This window comes from Theobroma umbraticum, unplaced genomic scaffold (genome assembly GCF_002168275.2).
Source record: "Theobroma umbraticum cultivar Fairchild unplaced genomic scaffold, ASM216827v3 scaffold_4.1, whole genome shotgun sequence".
In the NCBI taxonomy this organism is placed as follows: Eukaryota; Viridiplantae; Streptophyta; class Magnoliopsida; order Malvales; family Malvaceae; genus Theobroma; species Theobroma umbraticum.
This window is the reverse complement of record NW_018397258.1, coordinates 3,811,480-3,832,505: the sequence shown is the minus strand read 5'-3', so window position 1 is coordinate 3,832,505 and position 21,026 is coordinate 3,811,480. Positions and strand designations below refer to the sequence as shown.

At 38.2% G+C, this 21,026-nt stretch overlaps 3 protein-coding genes across 3 annotated transcripts in view; 1 reads left to right on the top strand and 2 right to left on the bottom strand.

The window, feature by feature from the left end:
• Positions 1 to 3,181: 3,181 nt before the first annotated feature.
• DCL1 (dicer-like 1) lies at positions 3,182 to 14,373 on the top strand. The gene is made up of 20 exons (XM_021425507.2): positions 3,182 to 4,918; positions 5,018 to 5,131; positions 6,017 to 6,227; positions 6,373 to 6,767; positions 6,879 to 7,110; positions 7,578 to 7,750; positions 7,845 to 7,967; positions 8,060 to 8,220; positions 8,307 to 8,540; positions 8,630 to 8,780; positions 8,862 to 9,044; positions 9,787 to 9,948; positions 10,025 to 10,120; positions 10,228 to 10,853; positions 11,187 to 11,287; positions 11,380 to 11,570; positions 11,662 to 12,579; positions 13,214 to 13,378; positions 13,491 to 13,864; positions 13,952 to 14,373. Exons 1-20 carry the CDS (start codon positions 3,827 to 3,829, stop codon positions 14,127 to 14,129), a joined length of 5,880 nt encoding a protein of 1,959 aa, XP_021281182.1. The 5' UTR covers positions 3,182 to 3,826; the 3' UTR covers positions 14,130 to 14,373.
• A 398-nt stretch (positions 14,374 to 14,771) lies between these two features.
• Positions 14,772 to 18,305, bottom strand: LOC110414369 (soluble inorganic pyrophosphatase 1). Its single transcript, XM_021425508.2, has 9 exons — positions 18,063 to 18,305; positions 16,993 to 17,128; positions 16,859 to 16,887; positions 16,449 to 16,514; positions 16,118 to 16,225; positions 15,624 to 15,689; positions 15,420 to 15,540; positions 15,231 to 15,312; positions 14,772 to 15,017 (listed from the first exon to the last, which is right to left on the bottom strand). Exons 2-9 carry the CDS (start codon positions 17,126 to 17,128, stop codon positions 14,975 to 14,977), a joined length of 651 nt encoding a protein of 216 aa, XP_021281183.1. The 5' UTR covers positions 18,063 to 18,305; the 3' UTR covers positions 14,772 to 14,974.
• Positions 18,306 to 19,016: 711 nt separating this feature from the next.
• LOC110414188 (Protein kinase superfamily protein) overlaps positions 19,017 to 21,026 on the bottom strand; it is a 3,331-nt gene continuing 1,321 nt past the window's right edge. The window contains exons 2-3 of the mRNA XM_021425263.2: positions 20,488 to 20,571; positions 19,017 to 20,274 (exon numbers count right to left, since the gene is read on the bottom strand). Of these exons, the coding sequence (XP_021280938.1) occupies positions 19,199 to 20,274; positions 20,488 to 20,571 (1,160 nt within the window). The 3' untranslated portion in view covers positions 19,017 to 19,198. The remainder of the gene's footprint in view (positions 20,275 to 20,487; positions 20,572 to 21,026) is intronic.

Sequence of the window (21,026 nt, the reverse complement as noted above, 5' to 3'; positions counted from 1 at the left end):
AAAGTTATTAACCCTTTCGGTGGGTAAACCGAATCCTTTTATTTCTTCTTTACTCTTATTTGATTGCTGCAAAGTACATCGACTTCACATCGTCCACAGCTCTTGCCACCAGTATCTCGAGGTTCTTCTCTTTGGTGAAAATGAAAGAACATTATTCTTCATAAAAAAAAATAATACACTTGTATATTAAATCAACCTATTGACTTCTTATATGGAGTGACTTGACTTGACTCTTTTTGGAATTTCTTTGCTTGCCTGAAGTACCGCTGTTCCTCCTTTGAGCCAATGGAGGAGTCAGATGATAATGTGTGCATTGTTATGTGTGGTGGTAGCATTCACCTTTTTCATTAAAGTGAATACGTTGTTTTCCCTATTCTCCAATTCTCTATTTCAAGGCTTCCTCTTTACAGGCTGCGGGCCTATGGACATTAAAATTAGTCTGCAACAATACCTAAACCTGATGCGGAACCCATTTCTGGGATGCCTAGCCCATCATGAATGGGAATCCGTATACTTTTTTGGTCCATTTTTAGCATTTGGCCCAGTGAAATCTGGAGCCGAAACTTATGTTTAATAATACAAGCATTGAATTCAAATCTTTAATTATTGAAAGCTGTTTGTTTAGTAACCCTTTCCCCTCCTTTAAATTCAATTGCAATCTGTGGCTATTGTAATAACGAAAAGGGTACCTAAAGATAATTTATTGAAAGACAAATAGGCAGCAAACCAAACCTGCGGTTTACAGGCTCGTTTACAGTAAGTAATCTAGGCCATAATTGCCTCACCCGGACACGAGTACATAAACTCAACGACATACATAACCTCCAACGCATTATACTTAAAACTTAAATCATACATACTAGCTGCACATTTTCAGAATCACCACTAGGCTAAGGACATATTATCCCTCTGCACCCCAAACTTTGCCAGAGAGTCTGCCAATGTATTACCTTCTCTGCAAGTATGAGTAAATTCGAAGTTCCCCACCTCTTGAAGATGGCTGTCAATTTCGTTGAAGATCTGCCGCAGTTTCCTTGGTCTCTGTTCCATCTGAGTTAAAGCTCTGCGAAATTGGAGTCTTGCACTCTTAATGGACCAAAAAACAGCCCCCTAATCACGCCATCAGCATCTGTTAAATCCCCCAACATGTATTTCAAAATATCAACCGAGGATAACCTGTGACATAATGATTTTATTTTAATTTTGGTTCATGCCTCTTGCAAGTTGTATTTAGTTACGTTCACATGTCACTTTATAAACCATTTTACCCATATTTGTACTGTAACAAGAGTTTTCATTTTTTAAGTACGTGGAAACCTTTCAGTAATATGATCACCTAGCAATTAGACATAATTACGTTTAGTGTAACAGCAACTTGAATCAGTTGAATCTGGTGTAGGAAGTGTGGAATATCTGTTGGTTAGAATTCATCTATTCTCTGACTACTTGCAAACTTCGTGCAATCTCCTTGTACAAGGAGATCAGGACATGCAGCGTATCCCAGAAAACCTGAATAAATTTTGCTCATCACAATTGTAACTGATCATATCCCATGGTGGTGGAGGCAAACCAGTGAGAATCGATGGCGTATAAACGTCTGAACCTTCACTGCTTAATGTTAATGGAATCATTTAATAAACCAATTAATCTCTTGGGAGAGATTGGTCCCTGACAGCCCCCACCCGGTTGGATGGATGTGTTGCTCTAGCTAGTCGTGATGCTTCCTTTAGCAGGATAAAAATAAATGGATCCCATGATATTTCTTTATCAACTTTTCCCGTCAGGTTAAATTGTTTCCGATCACTTTGTCAGGTTCAGCGACCACACTTTGATGTCAACTTGTTTGCACGAAAATGACTTAATGTTTTGCATCTTTGCTTGTTTGTTTTCCCTCAAGAGTGGTGAAGTCCAAAGCATTTTGCAGCGGTCAACCAACACCCTGCCCCCTCATTCAAAAGCTCGGACATTACCTTATGGTCTCAGTTGACTCCACCAACCTCCATAACTTTCTAAAATGCCTTCGCGATCACACATGGCTTAGATTTCTACCCTTTTGGTATGGCACTGAACATAAATTATAAGCAGGCAAACTGGTTAAACTTTCTTATTCATGATTGACCCCTCCATTTGTTTTTTAGTTTATCACTCTTGTTTCCCCATTTCGGAACAACAGAGATGGAGTACCAAAAGTGTAAAGGAGTTTTGTCCTCCAGAAAATTGCTTCAAAGTTCAAACCCAAGCATTAAATGGTGGTCTGAGATTCCACAGAGGAAAGAGTTGAAACTTCACAATTCCCCACAGCCATTTAATCACGGAGCTAATACGCAAAGCAGAAGTCAGTCCCAAATGACCCTGAATGAGTACAAGGTCAGCCCACATTTTTTTATTTAATTGAGTAAATTTCTTACTAATGATGGTTTAAAGACAGCTGTTAAGGTTAATTATATGCCAAAGTAATTCTAACAAACATTCTTCAAGTGCATGTTCAAAGCATTTCCTCAGGGAATGTGTGAGAAATGAATACAAATATGGAATGAGGAGAGGCCAAAAAAAAAAAATGAAGGGAACACCATTGATGGATTAATATGCCAAATAGAAACTGCCCCGCGAATTCACCCAATCACTACACGAAAGGCCATTTAGTTGGTCCCACCGAGGAAGATCTCATTGGATAAAAATATTCAGTCTGATCTAGGGAATTATTCCCTTTGCTCATTTTCTTGATCTTCATTTTAACGGGAATAAATCCAACGGCTCAGAATGTTCTCCTCTCTACAATAGCCTTAAACTAGCTTTTCCCCATCTCCCCGATGCTGGATTCCACGAGTGGGCTCCGTTTTCTTGACAAGTGTCCTTTTTTATTTTTTCTTATTATAAAAATTGCTCTTTTCCATATTTTTTTCTTGGCAAAAACTGGGAAGTTGGAAAGCAGAGAACCTTAAAACCCCCCACTCCCTACGCTAACACAAGTAAACGACATAGTTCCAAAAACCCTATCCTACCATCCACTCACAAATCACCACGTAATCCCTAAACCCTTTCGACGATAAACGTGGCATAATATTATTGGCTGAATCACATGAACCTCTGTCGCTCTGTACTTTCAAGTTTGGAAAGGGAAAAAGAAAAACAGAACCGCCTCAAGTAAAAGAAGTTTCTTTGTAAGATAAAAAACATTTCGTAAGGAAAAAAAGAAAAGAGAAAACCCATATTTTTGGGCTTTTTATTTTTCTTTTTGCCCGTTTCTTTCTCTATGTATCTTTCCGCGAAAGAACAGAGCTAAAACCCAGAAGCAGAGAGAGAGAGGCAAGCAAAGCAGATATGGAAAGAAAAAGAGAGAGAGAGAGAAAGGCACACGCTTGAAAGGAGGAGTCAAAAGAAAAGAGAAAAGGAAGATAACAGAATAGGCGTTGATAGACCGTGGAATCTAAGAATCACACACGAAGTTTTGGTGGGGGTGCTCGTTTTTTATTTTTTTATTTCTTTTTCCGATTTTGTTTCTCTGTTTAAGTGAATCCCCTTCCTTAGCTAAATTTCTTGCGTGTTTCCTGCGGTCTATCTACTCTTAATCTGTGTCTTCACTAACTCTTCTTTTTCATCTCTCTGGCCTTTTTTTTATTTTCATCAGAACTCTTGCCTCTCTCAAAAACCCAATCAAGATCCTTCGTTTTCTTTCCAAGTTCTTTCTTTTTCTTTCTTGGTTTTTGTTATAATTCTTGTTCGTCTTGGTTTCTTTTCATTTTTGGGTTTTTTTCTTGTTTCAAAGATTTCAGCTTTTTGGTATTATCTTGAAGTGAGAATATAGTAATATTTTAGTAATATATTAATGGAGGATGAGGGTAGGGTTTCTGGTAGTAATGGGTCGTCTTACTGGCTGGATGCTTGTGAGGACATATCATGTGACCTTATTAATGATTTTGTTGATTTTGATGCTCCTATAGTTCAAGAATCAGTTGACAATGCTTCCAATCAAGATTTCTTTGGAGGAATTGATCACATTCTTGATAGCATCAAGAACGGGGGTGGCCTTCCTCCAGTAAGTAACAACAATAATAATAGCTCCGTTGTCAATGGTAATGGAATTCAAGATTCTATTGTTGGAGATGGATGGTTTCAGAATGAGCCATCTGGGGTTTCCAAGAATTTAGCTGAGAACTCAGTTCCACCACCTAATGGTGTTGAAAAGAACAACCTCGAAAGTAAAGGGCAGGAGAAGAATTGTGAAAATAGTAATTGGAATTTCTTTGATTGTTCTTCTAAGGAGAATGGAGTGCATAGGGAGGACAAAAGTTCTTGTGAGTCTAGGGATAGGGCTTTGGATAGTGAAGAGAAGTGTGGCAAGAGGGCTTGTGTGAATGGTTCCAAGAATGATAGGCGGTATCCAAGTAGAGGGCAATATTACCCCAGGGATAGGGAGAGGTGTTCTGCTAGAAAAAGAGTTCGCGATTGGGATGAATTTGATAGGAGAGATAGGGAGCATGTTAGGAGAAGAGAGCATTATAATGGTAGTAGTAGGAGGGATGGGAGAGATAGGGATCGGAGAGATAGAGAACCAAGGGGTTATTGGGAAAGGGATCGATCAGGGTCCAATGAGGTGGTTTTTAGATTGGGTACTTGGGAAGCAGACCGGTACAGAGAAGTGAAGGCAGCTAATGACAAAAGTCAGGAATGCAATGGAAAGATAGAGAAGAAAGTCGAACAGCCTAAGGAAAAACTTTTGGAGGAGCAAGCTCGTCAGTATCAGTTGGATGTTCTTGAACAGGCAAAAAAGAAAAATACAATTGCATTTCTTGAAACAGGGGCAGGGAAGACACTCATTGCTGTCCTCCTCATCAAAAGTATTTGTGATGATTTGCAAAAGCAAAAGAAAAAAATGCTCTCTGTCTTTTTGGTTCCTAAAGTTCCACTAGTTTATCAGGTAGTAAAGTTTGTAGAGTCTTAATGCACTTTCTAAGAAATGATGGGTTCCATTGTTTGACATTCAATTGTCCTTATTATGTTCATTGGCTTTTTTCAGCAAGCTGAAGTTATTCGTGAGCGAACTGGTTATCAAGTGGGTCATTATTGTGGAGAGATGGGTCAAGATTTCTGGGATGCTCGAAGGTGGCAGCGTGAGTTTGAAACAAAACAGGTAGCTTTTCAAATTCTTTTCTGTGAAAGCTTCTGCTTGACTGTCATCTTGAGCATTTCTTTCATGTTCTAATTAGTTTTCTTATTCTACTGATGTGGTAGTACTAATGTGTTTTTGGTGCTAGTCATTGGTAATGCAGCATCTTTCTGTAGTAATTTTTAGCTATGACATTATAATGAGCATTAAACAAAATGTTTGTATATCCAGTCTGTGGGACACTTTTACCACACCCAGCTTTATCTCAGTAGTTTGTCAGCAATTACCTGACTTAGTTTAGATTTTTGAACCAAAGGAATTTTAGCTCAATTCTAATTAGTAGGAATGGGATGATATAGGTATAGTTTTGGAATTCTAGCAAGATCCTTATATGCAACTTTATAGAATTGGTATTCAGTGCATAATAACAGTGGTATACCCTTTGACCCATTTTAGAAGGAATAAAGGGAAAAAACAGAGGAAAGCTCTGAATTGAAACTCATGTCAGCACCTTAATATTAAACAGAATTAGTTCTACCATATGATGCACAATCAAGTGAAAGTAGGCTGTATTTGGTATTTTGGTTGGATAGAGAATTTCTATTTCTTTGGTACTTTTTGACAAGGTATTATAGGCTGCCACGTTCTTGTCATTCTGCATGTAATTGAGCAATTTGTAGTGCGCTGTCTAGTGTCCAAATGTCCCACAATATCTCTTTTGAGCCTTCTGGAGCTGTTGATTTTGCATATGCGAGTAATTGTTTCAATTTATGGTTAAGATGGTTCTTAATGTATGGGGTTGCTGAGTGTATAAATAACAGAAATCACTTTTACTTAGTTACAACTATATTTGTTTGTGCTGTAACTTGAAATTATTGCTTGATTTACTCAATTGATGTTTTCTTGTAGGTTTTAGTTATGACAGCTCAGATTCTGCTGAATATTTTGAGGCACAGCATAATTAAAATGGAAGCAATCAATCTTCTAATTCTGGATGAGTGTCATCATGCTGTGAAGAAACATCCATATTCACTGGTGATGTCCGAATTCTATCATACCACGCCAAAGGAGAATAGACCTTCTGTTTTTGGGATGACTGCTTCTCCTGTTAACTTGAAGGGTATATTTTTATTTTCTTGTAGAGGGTCTTTCTTCCAATTTATATTTTTTTTGAGACTAAGGAGCGTCTCACTTGCACAAATTTTCTTTTAGTTGGTTGTAAGATTTTCTCCCTAACACAAATATTTCTGAATTGTTATATTCAGGCGTTTCAAGTCAAGTTGATTGTGCAATAAAGATTCGTAATCTAGAAAGTAAACTGGATTCTGTAGTCTGTACAATAAAAGACCGCAAGGAACTTGAGAGACATGTGCCAATGCCCTCAGAAATTGTGGTGGAGTATGACAAAGCGGCCAGTTTATGGTCCCTTCATGAACAAATAAAACAAATGGAAGTGGCAGTTGAAGAAGCTGCACAGTCAAGCTCTAGGAGAAGCAAATGGCAGTTCATGGGAGCTAGAGATGCAGGAGCCAAGGAAGAGCTCCGCCAAGTTTATGGTGTCTCTGAAAGAACTGAAAGTGATGGAGCTGCTAATTTGATACAAAAGTTGAGGGCCATTAATTATGCACTTGGTGAACTGGGTCAATGGTGTGCTTACAAGGTATCTTATGTTTCAAGTGACGAAGGTTACCATCTACTTATGCGTTTGGTTTATTTCCTTAGTTGTGCTGATATGATCTTGGTTATGTTTTTTTTTCTTTCCTTTTTGCAGGTTGCACAATCTTTTTTGACAGCCTTACAAAATGATGAGAGGGCAAACTACCAGCTTGATGTCAAGTTTCAAGAATCTTACCTAAATAAAGTTGTGTCTCTCTTACAATGCCACTTATCAGAGGGAGCTGTTACTGACAAAGATATGAACACTGCTGAAGCAGAGAACAAAAATGCTGAAGATGGAACCAGTCCTGATGAGATTGAGGAAGGAGAGCTCCCTGACAGTTATGGTAGGTCTTTTAGTTTACTTTTCTGCCTTTGTTTTGTTACTTTGCCTGATTTGTTAATGATTTTGAAAATTGATTTAACATGCAAAAGTTGAGGATATGAAGCCAGCTTACATGTAAATGGATTAGACCATATTATAGCAACAACAGTGTAAGTCAGATATATTAGTTTAGTTCCTGGATATGTGATGTGAATGAAATTGCTAGAATCTGTTTCCTTGTTGCTCTGATTTTCTTATTCATTGCTTGTGGCTTGTGGGGCACTTGAAGAGAAGTTATCTTTGCTAGTTAACTTTGCATTTATGCTTTGGGTAACTCTAAGTAAACCTCCAACATGTATTGCTGGCTTGCTTTTGCTGTGTATTTTGTCTTACTTTTTGGCATAAATATTCTGGTGTAAATAATTTTATTATCTAATATATTTGTAAATAATGATTTTTAAAATATTCTGGTGTACCTTTTTTGCATAGTTGTCTCGGGTGGAGAGCACGTGGATGTGATCATTGGAGCGGCTGTTGCAGATGGAAAAGTGACCCCGAAAGTACAGTCGTTGATTAAAATACTTCTCAAGTATCAACACACAGAGGATTTTCGTGCAATCATCTTTGTTGAGCGAGTTGTGGCTGCTTTAGTCCTTCCTAAGGTTAGAAGGAATAACATGGTTTATTATGTTAAATGATAGATTTACAGGCCCTTGCAATTTCCTAATAATGCTATTTTAATTTTTTTGTGAATAGGTTTTTGCAGAGCTTCCATCTCTGAATTTTATTAGGTGTGCAAGTTTGATTGGGCACAACAATAGCCAAGAAATGCGGACTGGACAAATGCAAGACACAATTGCTAAATTCCGAGATGGTCGTGTATGTCCAAATTCTGCGTTTCTATCTTAAGCTGTTCAAGATCTGAATCATGCAATTTTGACATTTGATAAATACTTTACTTTCCATTGTAGGTGACATTGTTAGTTGCAACTAGTGTTGCTGAGGAAGGATTGGATATTCGGCAATGCAATGTTGTAATTCGTTTTGATCTTGCAAAAACTGTTTTGGCATACATTCAGTCTAGGGGTCGTGCAAGGAAGCCTGGGTCAGATTACATCTTGATGATTGAGAGGTGTTTATGTTGGGTGTGGTTCATTTAGACATTTTCTTTCCACCAGCGGTTAACCAGACAAACTCATATTTTCATATTGTGTACAGAGGAAATCTATCTCATGCTGCATTCCTAAGGAATGCACGGAATAGTGAGGAGACCTTGCGGAAAGAAGCAATTGAGAGAACTGACCTTAGTCATCTGAAGGATACTTCAAGGTTGATTTCGGTGGATATGGTACCAGGTACAGTGTACCAGGTAGAATCAACTGGTGCTATTGTGAGCTTAAATTCTGCTGTTGGACTCATCCATTTTTACTGCTCTCAGCTTCCTAGTGACAGGTACTGTACTCATTATAAGGTATTGACATTTGCTGTTATTCTATTGAGGCTCAGTCTTTTGCTAAGGTGCCCTTACCTTTGTTTTTTAGATATTCAATACTTCGGCCTGAGTTTATTATGGAGAAGCATGAGAAGCCAGGAGGTCCAATTGAATATTCTTGCAAGCTTCAACTCCCCTGCAATGCACCGTTTGAAGAGCTTGAGGGTCCTATATGCAGTTCAATGCGTCTTGCCCAGCAGGCATGCTATCTTGTCACTATGTCTTCATCAAACTTATACTTAAGAATATTATCATGTTGGTAAACATTTGTTACTTTGTAGGCTGTATGTTTGGCTGCTTGCAAGAAGCTCCATGAGATGGGAGCATTTACTGATATGCTTTTGCCAGACAAAGGAAGTGGGGAAGAAGCAGAGAAGGTTGACCAGAATGATGAAGGAGACCCACTTCCTGGAACTGCTAGGCATAGAGAGTTCTATCCGGAAGGTGTAGCAAATATACTCCAGGTTAGTGTTCTCCATGGATTTGACTGCCTGTCTATGTCCTATGGGAAACTAGCAGATGCAACTTTTAGCTCTTTTGCAATTTATTGGATGCCATTTTTAACTGTTTCTTTTCTCTTTTTTAAAGATATACTAGTGCATGTGTCCATCTTTATATTCTGCAACCACTATGAAGCTGGTGACTTTTAATTTCTCCACCGTAGCCTGCACAGCTCCTCATTTTTATAGTTTGACCAAGTTTTCCTATGTGTTGTTGGTAACAATGACATTCTTTTCAATGCTTATCTGGACATCAAAGTTGAAATTGCCTTTTCTGGGAAGGAAGTATACTTACTTATCTGCAACTCATAACTCTTCAAATCACTTGAATAAAGAACTATACGATTTGGTTTTAAAAATCAAGAAATAAATGGCAAAGTTTCATTTAAATTTTTGAATACTTGTACATTACGTACATCATACATGGCTGATGAAAGTTTGAAATTTTCATAAACTGAAAAGCTTTCCATCACAATGTGACTCATCAGTTTCATAATTTATTTGAAGGGTTTAAAAAAATTTTGCAATACCAAAACCATGAAAACTTTGTTACTGTGATTGATACCATTTTTGATTAAATATTTTGCATAAATTGTATTTCTTTTTAATATTCATTTTGGGTTGCATATGTCATTCATCACTTACTTGGTGTCCTTAATGGTTTTCTGTTGTATGTAAATTTGTAAAAATGCTTTCTGGTCCACAGGGAGAATGGATTTTATCTGGAAGAGATGGCACTGAGGACTCCAAAATACTTCATCTGTACATGTATGCTATCAAATGTGTAAATCTTGGCTCTTCAAAAGATCCATTCTTAAATAAAGTCTCAGATTTTGCAGTACTTTTTGGCAAAGAGCTGGATGCAGAGGTACTTTTATTTTTATTCTGGCATTAAGGTGCATTTGGTAAATAAGATTTAATTTAATCACATTTGTTACCAACAGGTGTTATCGATGTCGGTGGATCTATTTATCGCTCGAGCCATGATAACAAAGGCATCTCTTGTCTTCAGGGGATCGATAGATATTACTGAAAGTCAGGTGAGTTGCTGTTTAAATATATGGATAATGATTACAATTTGAGTTTTTTGCTATTCATACTTAAGACTATGCTTATGATATAACTCCAAATTCTGCTTTATGTACAGCTGGCATCCCTTAAAAGTTTTCACGTAAGATTGATGAGCATTGTACTTGACGTGGATGTTGATCCTTCCACCACTCCTTGGGATCCTGCCAAGGCATATTTGTTTGTCCCCGTGGTTGGCGATAAGTTTGTAGATCCTGTAAAAGAAATTGACTGGGATTTGGTTGATAATATAATCACAACAGATGCATGGAGCAATCCCCTTCAGAGAGCTAGGCCAGATGTTTACCTTGGCACTAATGAGAGAACGCTTGGTGGCGACAGAAGGGAGTATGGATTTGGGAAATTGCGTCATGGCATGGCCTTTGGGCACAAACCCCATCCTACTTATGGTATCAGAGGAGCTGTAGCCCCATTTGATGTTGTGAAAGCCACTGGGGTGGTTCCTAGTCGAGATGTGATTGAGGTACAAGAAGGGGACTTGACCAAAGGCAAATTGATTATGGCTGATGGTTTCTTACATGCAGAAGATCTTGTTGGAAAAATAGTAACAGCTGCTCATTCAGGGAAGAGGTTTTATGTAGATTCAATACGCTATGACATGACAGCAGAGACCTCATTTCCAAGGAAAGAGGGCTATCTTGGTCCTCTGGAGTACAGCTCATATGCCGATTACTATAAGCAGAAGTATGAATTGGGTATTTCTTACCTTATTAATTCCTGTTTTATTGCCTCTGCTTTCTTAAAATTAGAAGTTACAATTGGCTGCTTAGTAATTGCTTCTTTCTAATGGATGGGATAAGCCTTAATGCGCCATAGTTGTTGTGCGTGAAGAAAAGAAAAGCATATCTTACTCTGTGAAGGACATGGTTGACTATTTTTGGGTGCATAATATGTGAACTTTTGTCACATTTCTACCTGATAGTAGTCAATGTTCTCACAGATCAAAGATGCTTTTTGTTTCTTCTTGCACAACAAAGGGTGCATTAGGCTATTGCGTCCTCTGTATATTACTATCAGGTATGGTGTGGAGTTGAGACGCAAGCAACAATCTTTAATAAGAGGTCGTGGTGTTTCATATTGCAAGAATCTCTTATCTCCTCGATTTGAGCACTCAGAAGGTATATTTAGAAAATGCTTCTTGTCTTTAACATTAGTGTGGCATCTCTTATGGTCCTTTTGGTGCTAAATTGAATGTCTTTATCATATGAAGGTGAATCTGAGGAGGCTCTTGACAAAACATACTATGTGTTTCTTCCTCCCGAGCTGTGTTTTGTTCATCCACTTCCTGGATCACTTGTTAGAGGTGCCCAGAGGTTGCCCTCTATAATGAGGAGGGTCGAGAGCATGCTTCTTGCAGTTCAACTTAAGCATATAATACAATTTTCTGTCCCTGCTTCAAAGGTGTGATATAATTCACGGGCTGATCAATTTCAAATCAATTTCAAGCAGCTTTGGATGATCACTAATTGTTGTCTTTCTTTTATATGTACAGATTTTGGAAGCTTTGACTGCCGCCTCCTGCCAGGAGACATTTTGCTATGAAAGGGCAGAGCTTCTGGGAGATGCTTACTTGAAATGGGTTGTTAGTCGATTTTTGTTTCTCAAATATCCCCAGAAGCATGAAGGTCAACTTACCAGGATGAGACAACTAATGGTGAGTAACATGGTTTTGTATCAGTATGCACTAAGTAAGGGACTTCAATCATATATCCAAGCAGATCGCTTTGCACCATCTAGATGGGCTGCTCCCGGGGTATTGCCAGTCTTTGACGAGGATACAAAAGATGGAGACACATCCTTATTTGATCAAGAACAGACAACTGTTTATGTTGCACCAGGAAAAGAACACAGTGATGGGTTTGAAGATGAAGAAATGGAAGATGGTGAGATTGAGAGTGACTCAAGCTCTTATAGAGTCCTCTCTAGCAAGACCCTAGCAGATGTTGTTGAAGCACTAATCGGAATTTATTATGTTGAAGGTGGGAAGAATGCAGCTAACCACCTCATGAAATGGATTGGGATTCAGGTGGAATCTGATCCTGATGAGATGGAATCTATAGTGAGGCCATCTAGTGTTCCAGAAAGCATACTAAGGAGTGTAAATTTTGATGCCCTAGAAGGTGCATTGAACATAAAGTTTAAAAGCAGGGCCTTGTTGGTAGAAGCTATTACTCATGCTTCACGCCCATCTTCTGGAGTATCTTGCTACCAGCGTTTGGAGTTTGTTGGTGATGCAGTCTTGGATCATCTTATCACAAGACACTTGTTTTTCACATACACCAATCTGCCTCCAGGTCGGCTGACTGATTTGCGAGCTGCTGCTGTAAACAATGAAAATTTTGCACGTGTTGCAGTAAAGCACCAGCTGCATGTGCACCTTCGGCATGGATCAAGTGCCCTTGAAAAACAGGTTTATTTTCTCATTTCTTAAATTTAGCTTATTAATGTTGGGTGGCAATTTTAACCCATTTTGATTTGTCTGTTCCATCTCATGGGCTGCATGTTTGCACTACTACGTTTAGCATTTCTCTTCACCTAATGATGGTGGTGATTCAGGTTTCTAGGTCACTTTCAAGTTTAGTCATTTCTTTTTCAGGTTATGTCTGGATACGTTTTGACTTTAAAAAAATTTGTCGAGACTCAAATCTATTTCTGGAGCCATTTTACGTCATTGTTGGGTTAGGCGGTGTGGGATAAAGGTCAAGTTTTAGATGGCCACCCTTAATAGTTTTAAACCAAAGTTTCATTGTTTGTTATCCCAGAGAAGAAAACCAATTTTGTCATTTTGTTCAGGTTAGTAAAATCTTAATAAAAAAGAAAATTTGTAAAAGATCATAAATAATAGAGTTTTGGATGTAATTTGAGACAAAACTGTTATAATTATGTGACAAATGAAGTTACGCTTGATAAATTTAAATTGGTCCATTCTGTTTCATGGATATAAGAAGTAGAACAAAAGGACATCATTTGCTTGGTAATAGGGTTTCTTGTGTCTGTGAATGGGTAGGTTCCTCCTGACTTCATATTTTTGGCTTCTATTTCAGATTCGGGACTTTGTGAAGGAAGTTCAGGATGAGTTGTTAAAGCCAGGATTCAACTCCTTTGGTTTAGGAGATTGCAAAGCTCCAAAAGTACTTGGAGATATTGTTGAATCCATTGCTGGTGCCATTTTTCTTGACAGTGGACGAGACACTGCAGTTGTCTGGAGGGTTAGTTTCAGCAAAGGGACTGAGTTATTGTCCCTTAACCCTCTCCCTGCTTCCTTTTTTACAGCTATATGAATAAGAGATCTGATAAGGGAAATTTTGCTCTTGCTTCCAGGTTTTTCAACCTCTGTTGCATCCCATGGTCACTCCAGAGACGTTGCCAATGCATCCTGTGCGGGAACTGCAAGAGCGATGCCAGCAACAAGCTGAAGGCTTGGAATACAAAGCCAGTCGAAGTGGTAATTTGGCCACCGTGGAGGTTTTCATTGATGGTGTCCAGGTCGGGGTTGCTCAGAACCCTCAAAAGAAGATGGCACAGAAACTAGCTGCCAGGAACGCACTTGCTGTTTTGAAAGAGAAGGAAACAGCTGAAGCTAAAGAGAGCACCGAGGAGAATGGAAAGAAGAAGAAGAATGGCAACCAGACATTTACCAGACAAACATTGAATGATATCTGCCTGCGTAGAAATTGGCCTATGCCCTTCTATCGGTAAGAAATTACAATTACTACATTTTTTCCCCTTGTACTTTGACAATAACAACTTGACTTACTGATCTGATGCTTTGATATCTTTAGGTGCGTGAATGAGGGGGGGCCTGCACATGCAAAGAGATTTACCTTTGCTGTTAAGGTGAATACCACTGACAGGGGGTGGACAGATGAATGCATAGGTGAGCCGATGCCTAGTGTTAAGAAAGCCAAAGACTCGGCTGCGGTGCTTCTCTTGGAACTTTTAAACAAATGGTATTCGTGATAATGATTATTTTGGTATCTAGTTCTATTTTTTTCAATTGCCCCTGTTGGTCGTGGGGTGTATCACATTTCACAATTCCCAGTATGGTTTTTATTGGCCATTAATTCACATTATGTTTAGATCAAAGGAAATTTATAAGGAAATGGATGTCCAATTTTGCAACAATTGATGTCCATGTAAGTGTAATAAGGGAAGACCAACACATATTATGAGAGGAGATAGAGGAGCCATTTGTCCTTTTTTCCTTTTATTCTTATTGGCTATAATCATTTTTTTACTGTCAAAATTGATTGAAATAGATCGACTGAAGTTTACACTACTGTTAAGTAAACGTGAAATGAAGTTGCTGCTTTTGATTTAAGGCATATCTTGGAAGTGTAACATTCTAAATGTTTCAGTAGCTTCGGAAAGGTATTAGAACAAATCTCTTACATGATTACAGGAAGCAAGTGGGGAAATACATAAAAGATAAGCATGATTGAAGCTTGTTTAAATTAAAGGAAAAGAGGTAATGACTTGCATTAAATGTGAATAACAAATCAGAAGTATTGTCTGCCAAAATATAGTAGTAAACCTATCGAGCTATCTTAATGCAGTATGGAATTGCTTTGGGAAAAATAATTGGGCTCACTTCAAGTGATCTGCACGAAGACAAAATCACATTCTAGCATTCCGTTTATCATTTCTCCCCACAATGTAGTTTAATCCAACGAGCAATTATAATCATCCGAATAACAAATAAGCAGCCATTCTTATTCAACTGCTGTTGGTAAGATGTCTTATTTAATATGACGCATTTCCCTCCCAAGAATAAATGGAGAATTGAAGGTCAACAGCTTGTGAGCCTATCGCCTCAGGGTGTGCAGAATGTACTCGGCATAAAGGTCCCTGCACCATTGCAACACAAAAACCTCAGTGAGGTGGAGATGCGTAAGAAAAATGCTGATTAATAATGGGAAACCAAGGATGAAGTAATCAAAAGGGGTTATGTCCATCAGCCATAGACATAGGAATTCCCATTCATGACTGTGTATACCCCTCCTTGGCAATAAAATTTAGAGCTTAGGCTAATGAACTAATAGTTCTTTAGTCAAGGCATACATTGAGTACTGGATTGCTTCAAATGCTGTAGTTGAAGGTAAAAAGTCATTGACTGCAACCTCCTTGTTCTCGTTTTTCTTGTCTGTGCAATGTTAGGAAACCAGTATTCCTCACTTTGGGGAACTATTATTTCGATAAACAAATGAAATGCTGAACAACAAGTTAATTATTTGAGATCGAAAAGGATACAGTCTTCGAAGAAACGGCGGATCTCCGAGAGACGGTGAGGGGGGAGGTCCTTGATATCAGTGTAATGTTTGTACTCTGGATCATCAGCACAAACTGCAATGATCTTATCATCTTTCTCTCCCTGAATAAGAAGAATGAAGCAGTTATCACACAAACTGAAGAGAAGAAGTGTCAAAAGTTTAACCTCAAACTTCAAGGAAATACCTGGTCAATCATGGGCATCAGTCCAATGGCTCTGGCTCGCAGAAAACATCCAGGAAGAACTGGCTCCTATTCAAGGGAACAACCTAATCTCAGTACTTGTAGATTGCTGTTAACATTCAGCTCAAAGATTCAACAATCAAGTTGTAGGAGTAAATTTGGCACAATGCACTTAATGCCAGATACTAAATCTGGGATTTCCTTGGCACCTTGATGAAAAGGCCCTTGTAAGCAATGAGGGTGATTCAAAGCATATAGAAGGAGAAAGGGAAGAGGGCATGAAACATATAAGATGCTATTATAGTGACTAAATTAAAAATAGGTCATATCAACATTTAAGAAAGTAAAAACAAAATAAGGTTTCCCATTTGATAAAGAAAGCAAGAAAAAGAAACACAGAACATATCAGCAGAACTGCAAAATTTTATTTTTCAGCATTATAGTCCATCACCATATAAAGTGGAGATGGATAGAGGAAGATCAGATAGGTATTTCACCTGCATGATAACCAAACAATCCAAGGGATCATTATCTTCACATAGTGTGCGAGGGATGAAACCATAGTTGTGAGGATAGACCACTGAAGAATATAAAACCCGATCAACCTGGCATTCATTTAAATAGTAAGAAAACATTACAGTGAGGACTTTTTCAAGACTTTTCCAGTCCTCAAGTGAATAGCGGTAGATGTTCTGGTGAACAGAACAAAACTGGAATTGTTTGGAAGAAGGAAAAAGCCTTGGCCCATGAGATATGTCTCCATCTATAGTAGCTCAGGAACATGTCCTTGGAACCTCTATCTTTTAAAGGATGTAAAATTTTTCATACCTTAATCAATCCGGTCTTCTTATCGAGTTCATATTTGACTTTACTACCTTTTGTTATCTCAACAACCTGTACGGTTGAACAAGGAATTCAAAAAGCAAATAATAAGCAGGGGTTGGAGGTTAGAAATTGCTGCTTAATATGAGAAACTTTTCTTGTAACCTTGAGATTGTTTCTTGAAAGAGGAAAACTGAAGGAAGTTTAGCTGAAACTAAGAAAATTGGTGGATGTTGTTGATATAGTGTAAAATATGCCAATCTCTTGTTTTTCTTTAGCTTCCCAAGGTAAAAAAAAAAATGATTTGCTCATATGCGTAATGTCAAAAAATTTGAACCCATAAAAGTTCTAAAGACAAGTTCAGCTCCAATATGATTTGTAACAATTGACTTGACAAAGTTAGAAAGAAAACATACACAGTTGAAAACATGTGGAGCTCCAGGTCCTGCAGACAATATTTTGGAACATGGTCAGTTCCCAACCTGATTATTCACTTAAACAATATTAGCTAAAAACCACAAATCTGATTATTCACTCATTGGATAGGTACCAATCTCAAGATCATGCCAAGGATGTGCAGCAACTGATCTCCTTGACAAAGATGAAAGAATCCTCTCATTCAGACGGGGGACTGGTTGACGTGAAGCTTCCACTTGCTTAGCTGCATTTTCATCTGCTTCGCTCATCTTTTACCAGAAGAAGAATAAATTGCATCAACATTCAATGAAATTAGAGGGGCAAGATAAATCAAATTAAATAACTTTTGGATGGCATATTCTAGGATCTGAATGAATCAAATATTAGAATAGGTAAGGCGATAAAAGCCCAAACAACAAACTATATATTGTCCCATTGCTCAGTTGATGAATGTCAGGCAATTTACTAATATCAATTGCAAAAATTTGGCAAAACCAATAGCTAAGAACAACATGACCTTCAAGGGTAAGTCATATTTCAAGCTTACAGAACTTTCCAACTCTAACAACCTAATATGTGGTTCATGCTTTGACAATAAACTAATAATGGACCAACATCTCAATTGTAAACCAACACGATGCCCTCTTAAAAGTCACATAATTTTACTTTAATCATTACACAACCAACGAAATACAAAAAGATGTGCAGAGAAAACGACATAAATGATCTATTACACATAATGACACAAAAATCTTCTCATCGAAATCAGCCATTGTGGGTGGGAGGCTAAGCTTATTGGTAGATTTCAGCAAGTAAAAGACAGTATTTTACAGTACTTTTGATCTGTATTAAGGCCGCTGAACAAGATCAACAAAAAAGCAACTTTCCTACATATCTATTTTTCTGCAATCTTTTTTCTCAACATGGTGAAACTAAAAAGTAAAAATCCGCAGCTTCTAATGCTTTACATCTATGCCAGGATAAACCAAAGTCCAAAGTTTGTTCATGAATCCCAGCACCACTAAGATTCAATTAAATCCTAAGGAAAGAACGTGGGTCCTTGCACGTTAAACCCAAAAATGATAAGGCCATGAAATATCAGCTGATCATGAAGTGTGAACGTGGGATCTATAAAATCGACAAAACAATAAAGAGAGTTTCCATTGTGATCCGAAACAGTGCAGAAAGGTGAAAGGAACGTACCTTGGCTGTGGGAGAAGAGTGTAGACACAGAAAAAGCTATTGAGTACTAATATAAGAGAGATAGGATACGTGTAAGCACTGATCCTAGAGCTGCGCTTGATCCACAGCTGAATATTTATAGAATGGAGCTTTGAAAGTTTGTTCAAGTCTTCAAGAGAAAGAGAGAAAAGAGGGAGGTCAATGCTTTACGGCAGTGCCACGTGTCTACTGTTGGCGGAAAAAACGGTTGCGTTCAAAGCTTTGGCCACCTTCTCGGCATTACCCCGTTTCTCTCTGACTAGGCTAGGCTTATACTGAATAAATACTTCTAATTTGCAGCATCTATTCCAGAAACAAAATTAATTGCGTAAGGGAATAAAAATTTTCACACGTACAAGACAAAAGCCAATGTTATTCTTTCGGACACCCTTTGTCCAAAAATAATCATGTCATGTATGCTATGTTTTTTGTATTATTGAACCAATGTGACTTGAAAATGGTTGCTGAAACTCTAAGCACGTAAATGTTGGCCATTAGAAGAGGTCTGCGTACACGTGCTGCGGTGTTGGTTTGTGTCCCTGTGCTGTCCCTGACAAAAGTCGATGGAATTGATTCTGGGCTTTGGATTTTTTAAGGCTTACAATCCTATTGGTTCTTTTCTAAACTCTCAAACTCCGCTGTCAGGTCAGCCTGTCCATTGTGAGAGGAGGTATCAGGGCCGGGATGCATTACCAGCTCAGGCTCGGGGACCTAACCTGTTACAAGTCGGGTTTGGACGTAGCGTTTAGGCTTGAGTCCGGTCCAATCTTTCCATTTCTTTGTCAGAACAGTTCATTACCCAAAAATGAAAAACAAATCAAAGTCAAATTTAGTACAAAAAGAAGGGAAATTGCAATGGAGAGGCATCATGTTTGCAATATTCATAGACAAACAATCTCAAGATTTTCATCTTTTTAAAAGGACATGCAAAATCATGCTAGTGATACATTAGGTAGACCCAGCAGCACGTAAATCCTGAAAACAAGTTCACAATCCACTAGATGTACCTAAATTTTTGCAACCAGAATCAGATGCTAATGCAGGTAAACTTATCATACTTGCAGGTGATGTGGACTAAGCGACATTCCTGACAGGCTGGTTTTATCAACAGCTGCAATTCAAGGCACATATATGGAGTCAGGAGACATGGATATCATCTGAAGCAGACTTGAATTTGAAAATGTTTCTTCCAATGCAGGTCCCCTCTTACTTCCTCCATCAAAGCTTTCTTTCGCAATGTGCACCAGCTCCCTTGCAACATCAAACATTCCAATTTTGCCATCTCCACCAAACAATAAGCACCTGGTTGCTATGTCTGCAACTATTTCTATTTGCTCTCTACGAAAAATAGGCTGCTCATGGTAGTAAAGAGATGGATCCACTATTTCTTCTATCTTGCCACTTTTAATTTTTTGCAAGGCTACTGATGGCATGTCCGAATATTTGGAGCCTGAAATTATCTCTAACAATAAGAGACCAAAGTTATAAACATCGTTTTTGTGAATATGGGGGTTTTCGTAGTTGTTGCATAAATCAGAACCATCACCAAGGCTAGAGCTAAGCAGTGCAAACCCAGCAACCTTAACTGAGAAATCCACATCAAGAAAGATGTAGCCAGACGATTTGAGGCCATGATGAAAGATGGGTGGAGAAATCTCATGCTGCAAGTACGCTAGGACGCTTGCAGTTTCAGCAGCGATGCTCAGCCTCTTATACCAGTCAAGACCAAATTTTTGTCCTCTGCTATGTTGTAGATGTTCCTCCAAGGTGCCATTTTCAGGATATTCATAGACCACCATTAAGCTGTAACCAGAGTCAATACAACATCCAAGGAGTCGGGCTAAATTCCTATGTAAAACTGCAGATAAAAGCTCAATTATGGATAGGACATGAATTAGGTCTCTTTCATTATCACACTGTACCTTCTGCACGGCTATATGTGAACCATCCCCAAGGACCCCAGCATGAATTGTGCCATTTGTGCCATCTACAAGCTTCTGGCCATCATCAAATACTCTGGTTGCTTCCTCTAGCTCTCGGTAACTGAATAATCTAGTCCCGCAAGCTTTCCTGAATGAGATGGTACTATGGAAATGAGCTTGGTCTAAGTCAAATGCACCTGGTTTAACAGGCCGTTTCAGTAGGCAGAGGAATAAGAACAAGGAGGCAAGGATGAAAGCTGGAGCAAGAACACCTGCGTGGAAAGAATGGTATGTTATTAATTCTCGCAGCAAGTAGTGAATTTCATTCGTCAGAGAAATTAAATGACAGCATCTTTAGTTACTAGAAAACTTTTAAAGCTAGATAAGGATAATATTCAGGCCTATCAGATTATGTGATTTTGCATAGCAAATCATCATGCAGAGACAAGATATATAACAAAATAATTTATCTCATGATAACATACCAGCAACAATTACAAGTTTCCTTTGACTATGTCTTGGACTGTCACATTCCTCACCATAAACTTCTTGCCCCTCCTTGATGCAGGCTGTCAAAGGCAGATACAAAACATGGAATAAATAATAAATACTCTCATTTTAACTACAAATTAACTTAATTTTGATCAGCCAATATGTGAATACTATTAACATTACATGCTTAATATCAGTATTTTCAGAAAACGTTGGCATGGATGCTCTATGGATTAAAGAGCACCTTACTGTAAAGATACTTATTCACAGCTGGTTTAGTCTGTGGGATATTGGATTAATCAAAATAAGTGCTGTAATAAAGTATTACTGGATTTACATAAGTGTATTTATAATATAAGGAAAAGCGCATGAAGCAACCATTGATTAAATGTATTTGAGATAAATGGCAACCAAACTACTCATCAATTGAAGTAATGATAGAAGATTAAATCTCAGAGTAAGTGAAGTCTTCAATACATCTTGGTGACAGAGAAGGATTTTGCAGAATCTGAAACTGCTTTATAGAAAAGTT